The 19,469-nt window shown below is 46.6% G+C and overlaps 1 protein-coding gene across 1 annotated transcript in view; it reads left to right on the forward strand.

Annotated features, from left to right (window-relative positions):
* TSPAN14 (tetraspanin 14) overlaps window positions 1–16,435 on the forward strand; it is a 77,479-nt gene extending 61,044 nt beyond the window's left edge. Inside the window, exons 5-9 of the mRNA XM_069753122.1 lie at window positions 3,384–3,554; window positions 3,640–3,765; window positions 4,188–4,232; window positions 13,981–14,100; window positions 14,606–16,435. Coding sequence (XP_069609223.1) covers window positions 3,384–3,554; window positions 3,640–3,765; window positions 4,188–4,232; window positions 13,981–14,100; window positions 14,606–14,677 — 534 coding nt within the window. The 3' untranslated portion in view covers window positions 14,678–16,435. The remainder of the gene's footprint in view (window positions 1–3,383; window positions 3,555–3,639; window positions 3,766–4,187; window positions 4,233–13,980; window positions 14,101–14,605) is intronic.
* The last annotated feature ends 3,034 nt before the right edge of the window (window positions 16,436–19,469 follow it).

Here is a 19,469-nt window from a genome sequence, read left to right on the forward strand (position 1 = left end):
CCGACGCTTGCGGCAAAAAAAAACGCATGCGTCGCACAACGCAGCACAACGCATGTCCATGCGTCCCCCATGTTAAATATAGGGGCGCATGACGCATGCGTCGCCGCTGCGTTTCCCGACGCTGCGTCGGGAAACGCTAATGTGAACGTAGCCTTAGTTCCATTTTTGATCAGGACTTAGCTGGCCACGCATGAGTTAAATGCTTTGACATCCACAACTAGAATTCGTCGTAGTCAGGTTCCTCCTGGAATTTGAATTGAGTTCTTAACAGCCTAACCCAGGATCCATTCGAACCTCTGTTATCCCCGAATCTAAAAAACCTGACCCGAAAAACTGTTTTTCTTGTAGCAATTGCCACTGCTAGACGCACAGGGGAGTTGCAGGCCCTTTCAGTACAGGAGCCCTATTTAACTATCACTACAGATAGCATTATCCATCGGTTGGATCCCTCCTTTATGCCTATAGAGGTTTTGGACTTCCATAGGAGTCATGCCATTGTGTTACCCTCATTCTGCCCAAATCCTTCCAACATGAAGGAAGAAACATTCCACATCCTGGATGTCCTCAGGGTTGTTCTCTTATTACCTTCAACAGACCGAAGATTGGAGAATTTATCAGAACTTATTTGTTCAGTTCTCAGGACGAAATAAAGGCAAGAAAGCAGCAAAAAATACAATTGCTAATTGGATCAAACAAGCTGTTTGTTTGGCATATTCATCACAAAGTCTCTCCCCTCCTGCATCTCTGAAGGCTCATTGTACTCAGGCAATATCTACATCATGGGCAAAAAGAGGGAACACATCATCTGAGCAGATATGCAGAACTTCATTAGATTTGGAAAACTACGAGAAAAAAAATTAAAGTAATCCGCACATCCATAAAGTTTTGTTACGGCCAAATACCAGGAAGCATCAGAAACATTGCAGCTTTATTTAGAACATGACATACCAACAAGAGACAAAAACCACAACGTTAAAAATGCAAGTAAAAAACACAATGAAAAGCTGCTTTGCCAAATGTACCTAAGGGTATGTGCGCTCTCACTCTCATCCACACACACACTCTCTCTCACACACACACACACACACACACACACACACACACACACACACACACACACACACACACACACACACACACACACACACACCTCCCCAAATACTACATACACAGACACACAACTCCCCAAATGCTACACACACACTCACACAAAACTCTCCAAATACTACACACACTCACACAAAACTCCCCAAATACTACACACACACACTCACACAAAACTCCCCAAATACTACACACACACACACACACACACACACACACACACACACATACTCACTCACTCACAAAACTCCCCAAATACTACACACACGCGCGCACACACTCACACAAAACTCCCCAAGTACTACACACACTCACACAAAACTCCCTAAATACTACACACACTCACACAAAACTCCCCAAATACTACACACACTCACACAAAACTCCCCAAATACTACACACACTCACACAAAACTCCCCAAATACTACACACACTCACACAAAACTCCCCAAATACTACACACTCACACAAAACTCCCCAAATACTACACACACACTCACACAAAACTCCCCAAATACTACACACACACTCACACAAAACTCCCCAAATACTACACGCACACACTCACACAAAACTCCCCAAATACTACACGCACACACTCACACAAAACTCCCCAAATACTACACACACACTCACACAAAACTCCCCAAATACTACACGCACACACTCACACAAAACTCCCCAAATACTACACGCACACACTCACACAAAACTCCCCAAATACTACACACACACTCACACAAAACTCCCCAAATACTACACACACACTCACACAAAACTCCCCAAATACTACACGCACACACTCACACAAAACTCCCCAAATACTACACGCACACACTCACACAAAACTCCCCAAATACTACACACACACTCACACAAAACTCCCCAAATACTACACGCACACACTCACACAAAACTCCCCAAATACTACACACACACTCACACAAAACTCCCCAAATACTACACACACACTCACACAAAACTCCCCAAATACTACACACACACGCACACACTCTCACACTCACACAAAACTCCCCAAATACTACACACTCACACAAAACTCCCCAAATACTACACACTCACACAAAACTCCCCAAATACTACACACACACACACACACATACGTGCACACGCACACACAACTCCCCAAATACTGATTGTGGGAATGTAGCCTGTGGGATCGGGCACACATGGAGTATGTGCAGCAGAGTGTTCTGCAACAAAAGCCATGTTGGCAGCAAAAATGCTGCTTAGAATATGCGTGATTTTCTGCCTTTGTAATTGTGTTTTTTAACTATTCATTTGAATGGGTGAAAAAAAAACAGTGAAAACACTGAAAGACTGGACATGCTGCAGATTAAAAAACAAACCAAAAAAAAACGCTTTGGTTCAAATCCACAAGGAAAAAATAATCCGTGTATGAGATTTGATATCTCATGGGATCACAGACCACACAGGACACCACTGATGAATATAACCCCATAGACTACAGACTCTATTGGTGAATAAAGGCCACAGTGTTTATCAATGATTGCCTAATAATTAACCAGTCAAATAAACTATCATAAAACTAATAAAATCGCATCGCTATAAAAACGAGACATTAAAGTTTCACAAACTTATAATTCAGATGAGGTCTATCCAGCTCACACCTGGGCGACCACCCAACAGGAAAACACCACGACTTATAGCATATCCAAGGAAGCTGCTTCCCCGGCGGGCTCGGACACCGCTGTCGGGCATCTCCGGCTTATATCATCTTTTGATTGGCAGAAGATGTGTAAGTGGGAATCAGATGTCTGTTGTCCCAAACTGTCTGACTGGCTGAAGAAGGACCCAGATTACCCCTCCTTGCATGGTGTGGGGGTTTGGAGCCCATACCAACCCATTAACCTGAGGTAAAATATAGGGGAGGACAAAGTTAAATCCATTACACACCATTTTAAACGAATATCTAAAATGAGGAGAGAGAACGAGGTATAGGGTGTTGCGATTCCATGTGTCCCTCACGCTAATTGCTCTAAAGGCTCATACATTCACTTTGCTGGTGCTGTAAAACGCTGTTTGTTTGTTGTTGTTTTTTAATTTAAATTACAGCAAAAAATGCAGCGTGTGAACAAGCTGTGAGATTATCAGTGCTGCTGGGGATCAGGCTGAATCGGCCTCCGATAGTAATCATTGATCTTGTGGTGGGGGACAGTGCTCAGTAGCAGGAAACACAAGGATGAGCGAACGCTAACACTTGTCATTTCCCCATAACTCTCTTATATTTCCGCAGTTCTGTGGGGCCATTGTTCTCATCTTTTTCATGGAGCTGGCTGTTGCAGTGCTGGCCTTCCTTTTCCAAGATTGGGTGAGAGACCGAGCCAAGGAATTTTTTGAGAACAACATAAGAGCTTATCGAGATGATATAGACCTGCAGAACCTCATCGACTCCCTGCAGAAAGCGGTATGGTTCCCTGACAAGCAGTCAGCTTCTCGCACTTCTCCGCCATTGTGTTCCATATGTCCATGTAACAATGTGTCTCTAACAGAACCATTGCTGTGGTGCCCAAGGACCAGATGACTGGGACTTGAATGAGTATTTTAACTGCACTGGTGAAAATCTCAGTCGAGAAAAATGTGGCGTGCCGTTCTCCTGCTGCATCGCCGACCCAGCCGTAAGTTTATTCTTCCATCCATGTGATAACCGGAAAACTCCAAACCTTTCCCAGACTGGGTCACACACACATTCTGCTCCAGTGACTTGAATGACTGGACCCATGGTGCAGCCTTCTAGAACGGGTCCTGGCTATTTTACACCTTCAAAATGACTGTGATTTTGCTCAGTCTGTTGTCGTCGTTTTTTTTTTTTTTTTTTACCAGCTCCATAGAATGGGTGACATTGCTTTGTAAATCAGTAATACAGGTGTCCATTTTTTCCTGTGTGTGTGAGAAGACCCAGGTATGTTGTCTGTATAGCGCAGATGACACAAACTGCCAGGTGAATGAAAGCTAAGATTCCAGAGCAAGTCGCCCCTGTAGCTCTAGTCTTTATTAAGAATTTTACAATGTGCCTTATTATTTTGTTTTTTTTCCACAGCAATCTGTAGTGAATACTCAGTGTGGTTACGACGTTCGTAAAAAGGTAATTAATTTCATGTGCCATTGATATTGGCGGAGAGCGGTATGCACTGCGGTCGTGTGTATGGGTATGGTTTAGCAATTCAGTTCCTGTTAATCAAAGAAATATAAAACACTTCTTTACATTTCATATTGCAATGAAGCCACAAGGTAAGGAAGCGGGGAGACAGGTAAGACGTGTAAAAACTGCTGACAGATAAGAAGCACTTCTTTCATTAGGAGGCACGCACAGGTTAATGAATTCGGTGCATGTTATCCGCGCTCTGTACCTCGCCAGAACTATCAAATAGTTTAGGTGCAGCACACTCTTTGTTTGAATAAAGAAAATGCTATTGGCAATAGTCAGAATTCAAAGTTGCTGTGACTTTAAAAAAAAAATGATGTTTCGTCTCCTGCTGAGCCTTGTTCATGTGGTCACAGTGGTAGAAGTACACATGAAAGTGGAGAAGCACCAAGGGCTGCCGGCATAGAGAAATAGCGATTTGCTCAAAGCATATGGCAGCTACATGTCCTTGGTGCTACTCCACTTTCATGTGAATTTCTACCACTGTGACCATGTGAACAAGGCTCATCAGGAGACGAAATGTCGTTTTTTTTTTTTTTTTTAAGGTCACAGCAACTTTGAATTCTGACTATTTCCATTAACCTTTTTGTTATTCATGCAGAGAGCGCTGTATATGAACTATGTGCTATTATCCCGCTTACCTGTAATCTCTAAACAGAGTGATGAACCTTTTACTTATTTACCGTATATACTCGAGTATAAGCCGACCCCCCTAATTTTGCCACAAAAAACTGGGAAAACTTATTGACTCGAGTATAAGCCTAGGGTGGAAAATGCAGCAGCTACCGGTTAATGTCAAAAATAAAAATAGATACCAATAAAAGTAAAATTAATTGAGACATCAGTAGGTTAAGTGTTTTTGAATATTAATATTGAATCAGGAGCCCCATATAATGCTCCATACAGTTCATGATGGGCCCATAAGATGCTCTATATAAAAATGTGCCACATATAATGCTCCATACAGTTCATTATTGCCCCATAGATGCTCCATATAAAGCTGTGCCCCATACACAATGCTCTGCACCGTTCATTATTGCCCCATAGCTGTGCCATATAGTGCTCTGCACCGTTCATTATTGCCCCATAGCTGTGCCATATAGCTCTGCACCGTTCATTTTTGTCCCATAGCTGTGCCATGTAGTGCTCTGCACCGTTCATTTTTGTCCCATAGCTGTGCCATATAGTGCTCTGCACCGTTCATTTTTGTCCCATAGCTGTGCCATATAGTGCTCTGTACCGTTCATTTTTGTCCCATAGCTCTGCCACATAGTGCTCTGCACCGTTCATTTTTGTCCCATAGCTGTGCCATATAGTGCTCTGCACCGTTCATTATTGCCCCATTGATGTACCATAGAAAGCTCTGCCATTGCTGCTGCTGCAATAAAAAAAAAACACACATACTCACCTCTCTTGCTTGCAGCTCCCAGCGTCCGCTCCCGACTCTCCGCACTGATCAGGCAGAGGGCGCCGCGCACACTATATGCGTCATCGCGCCCTCTGACCTACACAGTCAGAGTGGAGAGACGCCGGGAAGATGGAGCGGCGCCGGGAAGACAGAGCGGCGCCCGGCGTGTGGAACGTGGACAGGTCACTATGCGATACTTACCTGGTCCTGGCGTCCGGCTCCTTCTCCCACACAGCTGGTCTTCGGAGCCGCAGCCTCTTCCTCTATCAGCGGTCACCGTTACCGCTGATTAGAGAAATGAATATGCGGCTCCACCCCTATGGGAGTGGAGTCCATATTCATTTTTCTAATGAGCGGTCCCACGTGACCGCTGAAGAGGGGAAGAGCTGCAGCACCCGAAGCCCGTGGGACGGCAGGGGGAGCGCCAGGATCGCCGGGACTAGGTGAGTATGTCTCAGCGCCCTCTCACCCGCCGACCCCACCGCTACCGTGACTCGAGTATAAGCCGAGAGGGGCACTTTCAGCCCAAAAATTTGGGCTGAAAATCTCGGCTTATACTCGAGTATATACGGTATTCATCAGAACGAAGACTTCAGTCCGGCACTACAGTGACATTTCTGGTGTAAGAAATGCGGCTGTTTTTCATGGATTTGATTGGCAGGTGTTGCCTTGTCTCACCCAGTGTCCTCTCAAGCTCAACCTGTTGGATGGAGTGAGCCGTGAAAACAAGTCTCAAAACTTTTGCTCAACTCCGTATTGTGCAAAAATGTTGAGACTTTTTAAATTACCAACGACCCCCCCCAACGAACCTATCCATTACAGTAAATGGCTGCCCACTCTCCCCAGTCCCACAAGCTCGCTGCCTCGGGGTAATCCTTGACGCTGATCTCTCCTTCAAACCACATATCCAAGCCCTTTGCACTTCCTGCCGACTTCAACTCAAAAATATTTCACGAATCCGTTCATTCCTCAACCATGAATCTTCAAAAACCCTAGTCCATCCTCATCATCTCTCGCCTTGACTACTGCAACCTCCTGCTCTGTGGCCTCCCCTCCAACACTCTCGCACCCCTCCAATCTATTCTAAACTCTGCTGCCCGACTAATCCACCTGTCCCCCCGCTATTCCCCGGCCTCTCCCGTCTGTCAATCCCTTCACTGGCTCCCCATTGCCCAGAGACTCCACTACAAAACCCTAACCATGACGTACAAAGCCATCCACAACCTGTCTCCTCCATACATCTGTGACCTCGTCTCCCGGTACTTACCTACACGCAACCTCCGATCCTCACAAGATCTCCTACTCTACTCCCCTCTTATCTCCTCTTCCCACAATCGTATACAAGATTTCTCTCGCGTATCACGCCTACTCTGGAACCCTCTACCACAACATATCAGACTCTCACCTACCATCGAAACCTTCAAAAAGAACCTGAAGACCCACCTCTTCCGACAAGCCTACAACCTGCGGTAATCACCGATCGACCAAACCGCAGCATGACCAGCTCTACCCTCGCCTACTGTATTCTCACCCATCCCTTGTAGATTGTGAGCCCTTGCGGCAGGGTCCTCTCTCCTCCTGTACCAGTTATGACTTGTATTGTTTAAGATTATTGTACTTGTTGTTATTATGTATACCCCTCCTCACATGTAAAGCGCCATGGAATAAATGGCGCTATAACAATAAAAAATAATAATAATAACAATAATAATAAAAAATTATTTTTCACCATTGTTCTAGCTTAGAACTAGAAGACAAAATAGGCGTTTTCCTGGTGATAGGAAACAGGGAAGAGTAGATGGAATCCGCTCACCCGATGGAGGTGTGCAGGTCAGGCACAACTCTGATGACAGTAGTAGTGAAGTGGTAGTACTATAGTCTGCTGCTCCATTTGTTGCTCATTAACACAATTGAGGCCAAAAATGTTATGGTGGGCGCTGTCACGATGAAGACATGGATGCGAAGATGTGGAAAAACAAGAATCATTTATTAAAAAACAGCGTTTAATAAATGTTCACTGTTTTTCTAAACCTACTCATCCATGTCTTTATTGTGACTGCGCCCACCACATTTTTTTTTCTTCATATTTTTCACCTCACGTTTGTTTTTCTGGCTTAATCTGTTTGAATTGGCCCCATAGTGTTTTGATCCATAGGCTTAATTTATGCTCAAAAACCTCCACAAAAATACGGTGTGCAGATTCCCTAAGAACAGTCTTCCCATACAGTCAGTAACGTAGTCGAATTACTGCTCATAGTGATGCAATTCCCCTTGTCAGTAGGTTGTACAGGTCCTTCTCAAAAAATTAGCATATAGTGTTAAATTTCATTATTTACCATAATGTAATGATTACAATTAAACTTTCATATATTATAGATTCATTATCCACCAACTGAAATTTGTCAGGTCTTTTATTGTTTTAATACTGATGATTTTGGCATACAACTCCTGATAACCCAAAAAACCTGTCTCAATAAATTAGCATATCAAGAAAAGGTTCTCTAAACGACCTATTACTCTAATCTTCTGAATCAACTAATTAACTCTAAACACATGCAAAAGATACCTGAGGCTTTTATAAACTCCCTGCCTGGTTCATTACTCAAAACCCCCATCATGGGTAAGACTAGCGACCTGACAGATGTCAAGAAGGCCATCATTGACACCCTCAAGCAAGAGGGTAAGACCCAGAAAGAAATTTCTCAACAAATAGGCTGTTCCCAGAGTGCTGTATCAAGGCACCTCAATGGTAAGTCTGTTGGAAGGAAACAATGTGGCAGAAAACGCTGTACAACGAGAAGAGGAGACCGGACCCTGAGGAAGATTGTGGAGAAGGACCGATTCCAGACCTTGGGGAACCTGAGGAAGCAGTGGACTGAGTCTGGTGTGGAAACATCCAGAGCCACCGTGCACAGGCGTGTGCAGGAAATGGCTACAGGTGCCGCATTCCCCAGGTAAAGCCACTTTTGAACCATAAGGCTATATTCACACTTAGCGGTTTTTACCGCGGAACCGCCGCGATTTTGATGCTGCGGGTCCGCAGCAGTTTCCATAGCGTTTACAGTAACATGTAAACCCTATGGAAACCGCAAACCGCTGTGCACATGCTGCGGGAAAAACCGCGCGGGAACGTAGCGGTTTACAACCCGCAGCATGTCACTTCTTTGTGCAGAATCGCTGCGATTCTGCACCCATAGGAATACATTGAACCGCTTACTTCCCGCATGGGGCTGTGCCCACGTTGCGGGAAGTAAGCGGATAATGTGCGGGTGGTACCCAGGGTGGAGGAGAGGAGACTCTCCTCCAGGCCCTGGGAACCATATTTGGGGTTAAAAAATAAAAAATCTGGTTATACTCACCCTCTGATGTCCGGAGCTCCTGGGCGCTGCACGCGGATGTCCGGTCAGAGTTGCTGTGCGACCAGGACCTGCGGTGACGTCGCGGTCACATGACCGTGACGTCACGAAGGGTCCTTCTCGCACAGCATCTCTGGAACCGGACCGCCGGGTGCAGCGCCGAGGGATCGGGACGTCAGAGGGTGAGTATAACCAATTTTTATTATTTTTAACATTACTATTGATGCTGCATATTGCTGCATATGTAGCATCAATAGTATAGGCGGAAACCCGCAGCGGAAAACGCGGAACAAACCGCGATAAATCTGCAGGGAGAACCGCAGTTGTTTTGCCCTGCAGATTTATCAAATCCGCTGCGGGAAAACCCGCAGAGGGACGCCGCAAGGTGTGAACATAGCCTAAACAGCGGCAGAGGCGCCTGACCTGGGCTACAGAGAAGCAGCACTGGACTGTTGCTAAGTGGTCCCAAGTACTTTTTTCTGATGAAAGCAAATTTTGCATGTCATTCGGAAATCAAGGTGCCAGAGTCTGGAGGAAGACTGGGGAGAAGGAAATGCCAAAATGCCTGAAGTCCAGTGTCAAGTACCCACAGTCAGTGATGGTGTGGGGTGCCATGTCAGCTGCTGGTGTTGGTCCACTGTGTTTCATCAAGGGCAGGGTCAATGCAGCTAGCTATCAGGAGATTTTGGAGCACTTCATGCTTCCATCGGCTGAAATGCTTTATGGAGATGAAGATTTCATTTTTCAGCACGACCTGGCACCTGCTCACAGTGCCAAAACCACTGGTAAATGGTTTACTGACCATGGTATTACTGTGCTCAATTGGCCTGCCAACTCTCCTGACCTGAACCCCATAGAGAATCTGTGGGATATTGTGAAGAGAAAGTTGAGAGACGCAAGACCCAACACTCTGGATGAGCTTAAGGCCGCTATTGAAGCATCCTGGGCCTCCATAACATCTCAGCAGCGTCACAGGCTGATTGCCTCCATGCCACGCCGCATTGAAGCAGTCATTTCTGCAAAAGGATTCCCGACCAAGTATTGAGTGCATAACTGAACATTATTATTTGATGGTTTTTTTGTTTGTTATTAAAAAACACTTTTATTTGATTGGATGGGTGAAATATGCTAATTTATTGAGACAGGTTTTTTGGGTTATCAGGAGTTGTATGCCAAAATCATCAGTATTAAAACAATAAAAGACCTGACAAATTTCAGTTGGTGGATAATGAATCTATAATATATGAAAGTTTAATTGTAATCATTACATTATGGTAAATAATGAAATTTAACACTATATGCTAATTTTTTGAGAAGGACCTGTATATGCCCCAGAACTGATATTTTATGAAGCGTACAAGCCTTTATTAGAACAAACAGGTCAGTGAGATTTTGAGAATTTGAAACTCCCTAAATCTCACCGACATGTCTGTTATAGTAAAGACTTGTACTCTTTTTAACAGTTCTGAGGCAAATACTCTACCCTTACCCTTGTCAATATGGTGTCATCATCAACATTATTTGGACTGTATGTGAGACTGTTTAGAAAGACGCCCTTAAAGGGAACCGGTCCCGTGAATAAATGCTATTAATCTGCAGATATAGGGTTAATCTGCGGGTTAATAACATTGTGAACCTGCCCGGCGCCAGCCCTCAGACCCCTGCTGCCAGGAGGAAATTAGCTATATTCCTCCTGGTAGTGTTCGGGTCTCAGTCATGGGGGGTGGCACTAGCGCAAGTTTTCACCCCTTTGTGTATAGAGCATTTACTATAACTGCTCCCTGAGCCCTGACTGACAGCAGCTCAGCATTGGGGCCAGATGTCAGTCATTTCTGGGGGAGTGGTTATAGGAGTCTCTACATAGAGCTTTGAGTGACATTGCCCTGGTGTCACCCCCATGACTGAAAATGCAACATTAGTAGGAGGAATCAAGTCCATTTCCTCCTGGCAGAGGGAATCTAAGTGCCGGCGCGCTGGACAAGTTCAGAACGCTATTAACCTGCAGATTACCACCATAAAAATTCATTGCGGGGTGGCTGCCTAGTGAAAAATGCACACAAATGGAGCATACATAGGATGCCATTCACACAGGTACGTGTGATGCACAGTATCCATTAATAACACCCAGCACTATGCGTGCACCCCTCAAGGACTGACGCACCAGTTCATGCAACCAACACTGCTGGGAGGAATAAAGTTAATTTCCTCCGTGCAGCGGAGGTCTAAAGGTACCTTCACACTCAGCGACGCTGCAGCGATACCGACAACGATGTCGATCGCTGCAGCGTCGCTGTTTGGTCGCTGGAGAGCTGTCACACAGACCGCTCTCCAGCCATCAACGATCCCGAAGTCCCGGGTAACCAGGGTAAACATCGGGTTACTAAGCGCAGGGCCGCGCTTAGTAACCCGATGTTTACCTTGGTTACCAGCGTAAAAGTAAAAAAAAAACTACATACTTACCTACCGCTGTCTGTCCCCGGCGCTCAGCTTCTCTGCACTCCTCCTGCACTGACTGTGAGCACAGCGGCCGGAAAGCAGAGCGGTGACCTCACCGCTCTGCTTTCCGGCTGACCGACGCTCACAGCCAGTGCAGGAGGAGTGCAGAGAAGCTGAGCGCCGGGGACAGACAGTGGTAGGTAAGTATGTAGTGTTTGTTTTTTTAACGTTTACGCTGGTAACCAGGGTAAACATCGGGTTACTAAGCGCGGCCCTGCGCTTAGTAACCCGATGTTTACCCTGGTTACCAGTGAAGACATCGCTGGATCGGTGTCACACACGCCGATCCAGCGATGTCTGCAGGGAGTCCAGTGACGAAATAAAGTTCTGGACTTTCCTCAGCGACCAACGATCTCCCAGCAGGGGCCTGATCGTTGGTCGCTGTCACACATAACGATTTCCTTAACGATATCATTGCTACGTCACAAAAAGCAACGATATCGTTTACGATATCGTTATGTGTGAAGGTACCTTAAGTACCGGCATTGGGCAGGTTCAGAATGCTTTTATCCTGCAGATTACCCCCCATATCTGCAGGTTAATAGTGTATATTTCATATGACAGGTTCTCTTTAAACTACTTGTACAACTTTTTGTCATACCCTTCGCTTGGCCCCAGTAAAATAGTAAAGTTTATACTCCCCTCCCATGCTGGCATAGTTCCCGCGGCGGTGTCGGCACTCTTATCTCCTCGGGGGTCTTATGTGGTGGTGTGATGCTGGCGCCCAATCAGTGCTGGCGTCACTGTCCCCGCTTTCGGAGAAATCGAACATGAAGAGGAATTCGGAGATCACCTGCAGCCCAAACTGCCTCTTCATGTTTGATTTGTCTGAAGGCGGGGGCAGAGACGCCAGCACTGGCATCACAAGTCACAGCACCACACCAGAACCCCAGGGAGAGCAAGGGCCGAAACGCCGCAGGAGAGTATGGGCTTGATTATCTTATGGGAGCCAAAGGTTTTGATCAAAGAGGTTGTCCTAATAATGGACAACCCCTTTAAGCAGAATGGTAACCCCTAGTTGTCAGTGTATTCATTTTCTTCCAGGAGGAATAGCAGAGGATCAGTAAAATGCATAATTCTTAGAAAACATGCACTATTTATTTTTTCCATTAAAAATAACATTAGATTGTAATAGTGAAGACTCCTACGTAGTTTGCTGTGAAGCTTGGTACTTGGTAACAACAAGTGTGCGAGCCATTTCCTGCGTCGCCCGCAGCTCCTTGTAAGCATGTGGCACATTGCCTTTTTGTTTCTGTCTTTTCTATAGTCACAATTAGACTACTGGCTCTTTTGACTTTTCAGTCCTGTGTAAACAGACAAATGGCCTTTCAAAAGTGGCTACTGGAAACTCCTCTTCGGGGTAGCCCTGGCTCTCCGGGCCTGGTGTCTTCTACTAGTCATTGATTGCAGAATGGGTTGTAATAACTTTCCTGAGATTGCCAAGCCACGAAGTGAGAGGAGCATAGCCACCCTCCAAAGTTGTTATTGTGCGACTGGATTCATGTCCTATTCCATCAGTCACTATGGTGGTTTGTGGCCTGTACACTGTGCCCTGAGGACCGCCTCTTGCCTGCCGACATCCGCAGCTCTTCTTTTGATTAGCCGGCCTGGCACAACGTCACTTGTGCCTCACATTGCAATATTAATAACTTTGCGTCTCACTGTCTGATCAACAGAAGATCCACGGATGCTGACGGGTAAGATGCAGTGCTTCCTCTCCTGTGCTGACTGAGCGACTGGCCTCAACGACATGCTGGTCAGGTCAGGAGTGTTCACCTCACTTCTCCCAGAATTCCATAGTGGAGCCATGATTATTATTATTTTTTTCTTCTTTTTTTAATTTAAGTATATTCTGTTAAAAGACGTGTGTCAAAGATATATTGTTGTTTTTCAAGAAAACAAATATGCTGTATGTCTCTTGAATGTAATTCTAAATATACTGAGATTGCTTTCCTAAAGAAAGTGGCTCATTGAGGCCATAGACTAGTGGCAGCAGTATTCCTGGTCCGCCATCATATGTGTATAAACCACAGCTCTCCTGACAGGATGGTGCATACAAGTCAGACGTACTAGGCACTCACATAGACATGAGGTAATGTGAGTTTACGATGACTGTCATGGACTCTGGCCTTCATCGGGTGCACAGATAGCTTTCCCAGAGGGACATGGGATGCCCACAGTGGTGACAACTACAGAAGTCCTACTCTTCTCTACTCTGTAATAGCCCTCTGTGACCCGATGAAGGACCTAGACGTCATAACCTCACTTTGTATTGTGTACATTTCCTGTTCTCTCAGCTGAGTGCCTAGTCATTGGACCACCACCACTGGAAATGTTTTTGACTTCTCAGACTTTTGTCTTTCAGCTGTATAGTTGCCAGACTCTGCATGTTCTGATATAGATGTGTATACACTTGTTTTTGTTACAGACGCCTGCTGAAAGAGCTACAGTGACCTACGTAAAGGGTTGTATATCGGCTTTGGAAGCATGGCTGCCTAGAAATATATACATTGTGGCGGGAGCTTTTCTGGTGATTTCCATTTTACAGGTACGTGTGTGGGCCAGTACATCTGTATTATGTTCTCAGCACTTAAGGGATCAGGTGTGACTTCTATATGGATCTTGCAGAATTAAATCTATGGGGTTACTGATGGGGTATAAAAAGTAAGATTGTCATTTTGATCCCTCGAAGCTCAGCACCTGTTGGCTGGGACATGAATGACTACAAGTGTAGCTGTTCTTTTGTATTTCAATGATGTCCCCGGATCAGGAGATCCAGTGTTGTCACCAGGCAGCCATGTTTTATTACCAAGCTGCTAAATGTGAAATTTTCCACAAGTCGCTGCCTCTGCCATGGATTTGCTTATATGGCACAGTTCAGTGTTGATGTCGACGTGTCAGCTGGTGGAGTGTTGCCTTATGTATTATCTATTATAGAGTTTATTTTTGATCTATAATTTAAGGCTTAAACTACAGATAAATAGTCAATTCTATCTTTTCAGCTGCCTAGTAATGTAATAATGACTTTGCATAACCTGTTGTTTTCTCCGTAGATTTTTGGCATTTACCTAGCTCGGACCCTCATGTCTGACATTGAAGCAGTAAAGGCCGGATTCCGATTTTAAGGTCCCACCTGCTAGACTGGAAGCCTTCAGAGTACCTCTGTACGACGACTCCTGTAAACGTATATTATCCACTGGAGACTCCGAGCCAACACCCATGTGGCCCTGCATTGTAGAAACGAAGGCTGGGAACCCAGAGAGAAGCCCCTCTATGGACAGCATTGGAGTGATGGGTGTATGCCATCCCTGATCTCTCCCTATAGCGCCCCCTCTTTCCTGCTGCGTGAAGCACTCCTCTGCCATCGGGGGCCCTTACCTGAAAGTAGCATGATGTGAGGACATTGCTCTGCAGGACACATGGGATTAGCTCTGGTTTGTACATTGACTGTGAGATGTTGTTGGACCATAACCACTGTCACGCCTGGGTGACCTCTATAAGCTTAACGCAAAGGCCGTCCCCAGTGTGCATATGCATTAAGTCCGTTTCTTCTTGCTTTCCCCTTCCTCCTCTGTTATGTCTGTTTCTTTAGTAATGCCTTCACCTTGCTGTAAGATACCAAAACACCATTTCAAGACGTTATTTAATTTTTTTAACTGTGTAAATAATTTGCAGAGGTTGTCCTCTTCTTGGTCAACCACTTTTTTTAAATGCAAATGTCCAATAATAAAATAAAATCCCCTTCTACTCCCCACCTGCCAAGTCTGCTGACGCTTGCCTGACGTTATGACACCTGAGCACTGCACCTGACCAGCGGCCGCTGAGGAGCTGTAGTGCGCACGTGTCGTTGCAATGACACTGGAGCGCTGGCAACATGGCTGGCATGGTGCCGGTGTGGGAACTATAAGGGTTTTTTTTTTCTGTGAGACTTTTTAAGGGGCTGTCGATATAGTGGGCAACCCCTTTTAATGTGTGGTCTGTGTATTTCAATCAATAGCACATTGCATACATGCAAGCTAAATGTTGTGTCATAGATTAGGTATGTCACTGTGAAAAATACACATTGGATTTTGAGAAAACACGGCACATTTGTATGATGATTGTCTTAGGATTTGAGGATTGTTAGCCTTAACAATAATGCACACAACCTATGTGCACACATTGCTGATTTTTCGCGTTTTTTCGGCAGTTTTCCGCTGCAAAAATACTTAAACCGCTTACATTAAGCATTCTATCATTTTTAATGCATTCCGCAATTTTTGTGCACATGTTACGTTTTTTTCCACGATAAAAACGCATTGCGGAAAAAAACTCGCTGCATATTCATTAATTTTGCAGATTTTTCACGGATTTCCCGCTATATTATTGCATTGGAAAGCTCCGGGAAAAAAACGCGTAAAGTATGCGTGCAAATTTCCTGCAAAAGTAGTCCGGAATTGCTCAGGAAAATTCTGCACACTTTCCTGAACGTGGGCACATAGCCTTAGGCTAGGTTCACATTACGTTAATGCTGCCCGTTCAACACATGCGTAAAACGGGCTGCGTTAACGCAAGTGCCGAAATGTGATCACGCTAGTGTAGATTGAGCGAACAGATTCTCTATCTGCGCTAGCGGTGACTGACCCGGAAACACTGCAGCCCACGTCCCAGGGTCCGTCACTCAATGATGGCCCAAAAACGGCGTGCGCTAGTGATGCGTCCGACAAAGGGCTTAATGGCGGCGTTAACAGACTGCCTATAATGCAATCTGAACCTAGCCTTAGTCACAGAAAGCACCCCAAAAAGTGGATAAAAATTAAGTGCCACCCCTGTCAACAGGTTGTGTGTAGTATTGCAGCTCAGCACCCTTTACATTAGTAGCTTTAGAACCAAACACAACTCCTAAAAAAAAAAAAAAAAAACAATCCCCTTCCTGTACACCCCTATGGCTCACCCCTCCTGTACACCCCTATGGCTCACCCCACCTGTACACCCCTATGGTTCACCCCTCCTGTACACCCCTATGGCTCACCCCTCCTGTACACCCCTATGGTTCACCCCTCCTGTACACCCCTATGGCTCACCCCTCCTGTCCACCCCTATGGTTCACCCCTCCTGTACACCCCTATGGCTCACCTCTCCTGTACACCCCTATGGTTCACCCCTCCTGTACACCCCTATGGCTCACCCCTCCTGTCCACCCCTATGGTTCACCCCTACTGTACACCCCTATGGTTCACCCCTCCTGTACACCCCTATGGCTCACCCCTCCTGTCCATCCCTATGGCTCACCCCTCCTGTCCACCCCTATGGCTCACCCCTCCTGTACACACCTCCTGTACACCCCTATGGCTCACCCCTCCTGTACACCCCTATGGCTCACCCCTCCTGTACACCCCTATGGCTCACCCCTCCTGTACACCCCTATGGCTCACCCCTCCTGTACACACCTCCTGTACATCCCTATGGCTCACCCCTCCTGTACACCCCTCCTGTACACCCCTATGGCTCACCCCTCCTGTACACCCCTCCTGTACACCCCTATGGCTCACCCCTCCTGTACACCCCTCCTGTACACCCCTATGGCTCACCCCTCCTGTACACCCCTCCTGTACACCCCTATGGCTCACCCCTCCTGTACACCCCTCCTCTACACCCCTATGGCTCACCCCTCCTGTACACCCCTCCTGTACACCCCTATGGCTCACCCCTCCTGTACACCCCTATGGCTCACCCCTCCTGTACACCTCTCCTGTACACCCCTATGGCTCACCCCTCCTGTACACCCCTCCTGTACATCCCTATGGCTCACCCCTCCTGTACACCCCTCCTGTACACCCCTATGGCTCACCCTTCCTGTACACCCCTCCTGTACACCCCTATGGCTCACCCCTCCTGTACACCCCTATGGCTCACCCCTCCTGTACACCCCTCCTGTACACCCCTATGGCTCACCCCTCCTGTACACCCCTCCTGTACAACCCTATGGCTCACCCCTCCTGTCCACCCCTATGGTTCACCCCTACTGTACACCCCTATGGCTCACCCCTCCTGTACACCCCAATGGCTCACCCCACCTGTACACCCCTATGGCTCACCCCTCCTGTACACCCCTATGGCTCACCCCTCCTGTACACCCCTATGGTTCACCCCTATGGTTCACCCCTATGGCTCACCCCTCCTGTCCACCCCTATGGCTCACCCCTCCTGTACACCCCTATGGCTCACCCCTCCTGTACACCCCTATGGCTCACCCCTCCTGTACACCCCTATGGTTCACCCCTCCTGTACACCCCTATGGTTCACCCCTATGGCTCACCCCTCCTGTACACCCCTATGGCTCACCCCTCCTGTACACCCCTATGGCTCACCCCTCCTGTACACCCCTCCTGTACACCCCTATGGCTCACCCCTCCTGTACACCCCAATGGCTCACCCCACCTGTACACCCCTCCTGTACACCCCTATGGCTCACCCCTCCTGTACACCCCTATGGCTCACCCCTCCTGTACACCCCAATGGCTCACCCCACCTGTACACCCCTCCTGTACACCCCTATGGCTCACCCCTCCTGTACACCCCTATGGCTCACCCCTCCTGTACACCCCAATGGCTCACCCCTCCTGTACACCCCTCCTGTACACCCCTCCTGTACACCCCTATGGCTCACCCCTCCTGTACACCCCTATGGCTCACCCCTCCTGTACACCCCTCCTGTACACCCCTATGGCTCACCCCTCCTGTACACCCCTATGGCTCACCCCTCCTGTACACCCCTATGGCTCACCCCTCCTGTACACCCCTATGGCTCACCCCTCCTGTACACCCCTATGGCTCACCCCTCCTGTACACCCCTATGGCTCACCCCTCCTGTACACCCCTATGGCTCACCCCTCCTGTACACCCCTATGGCTCACCCCTCCTGTACACCCCTATGGCTCACCCCTCCTGTACACCCCTATGGCTCACCCCTCCTGTACATCCCTATGGTTCACCCCTCCTGTTCAGCTTGCGTGCTAATACTGCTTCTGCTGTAATCAATTGGAGCACGCCACTGCCATCTTGTGGTTTCTGTAAATAATACAACATATGAAAATGTTCAACTGGATTGTCTTTTACAAAAATGTGTTTTGCATAGAAACTGAATATTTTAAAGCATTTGCTATGCAAATACTTTGATATGTTTACATTTCTTCCTTTTTAGTCTGTATTACTAGAACATGTTTAGTAACGTTATTTGGTATGGTCAATATTTCATTCTTGCTTTTCCCAAATTTCAGCAATTTCTTGAAAATAAACAAAAACAAACAAACAAAATCACCCTAAGGGACTGCTGACAAATAATGTTGGGTAAAACTAGCTTTGTGGCCTTTGTACTTTACAGAAGTGAAATGATTTTGCCGTTGGGTTTTATCATCATGAGCACTTTGTAGCCTAGAGAATTCCCCTTAATTCTTGTCCTTCCCTGATGGCATTGCACCTTCATATACCAGGAACGTGCAGGATCAGCCACAAACTCCCATCAGATCTGCATTTGTTCCCCAGCAGAGCCCACCGCTTGGAGTTTGTATTGGGGGAGATTTATGAAACGCTGCCAATCACACTGCAGAAAAATGAAAGCCGCGCTGTGATTGGTTTCCATGGGCTGCATTTTAGACAGTTTGATAAATCTAGGCTATTCACGTAAAAAGAATTCTGGAAATAATGGGCAGGAGATGGGTTTAATATGTATGTATATGTATCTAATCTTTCCTCACCCTTTGGCCCTCTAATGGTCTGATGATCCTCACCAGTTTGCGTTTAATTCCTGCCGTGATCACATTCCATTACTTATACCGATCACTGCTGCAGCCAATCAATTGCTCTACGAATCAAGTGCCATATTTCCAGCTTTACTGCTGTGGCCAGTCACTACCTGTGGGGGGCAGAAGAATGACG

Source organism: Ranitomeya imitator, chromosome 2 (genome assembly GCF_032444005.1).
Source record: "Ranitomeya imitator isolate aRanImi1 chromosome 2, aRanImi1.pri, whole genome shotgun sequence".
Taxonomy (NCBI): Eukaryota; Metazoa; Chordata; class Amphibia; order Anura; family Dendrobatidae; genus Ranitomeya; species Ranitomeya imitator.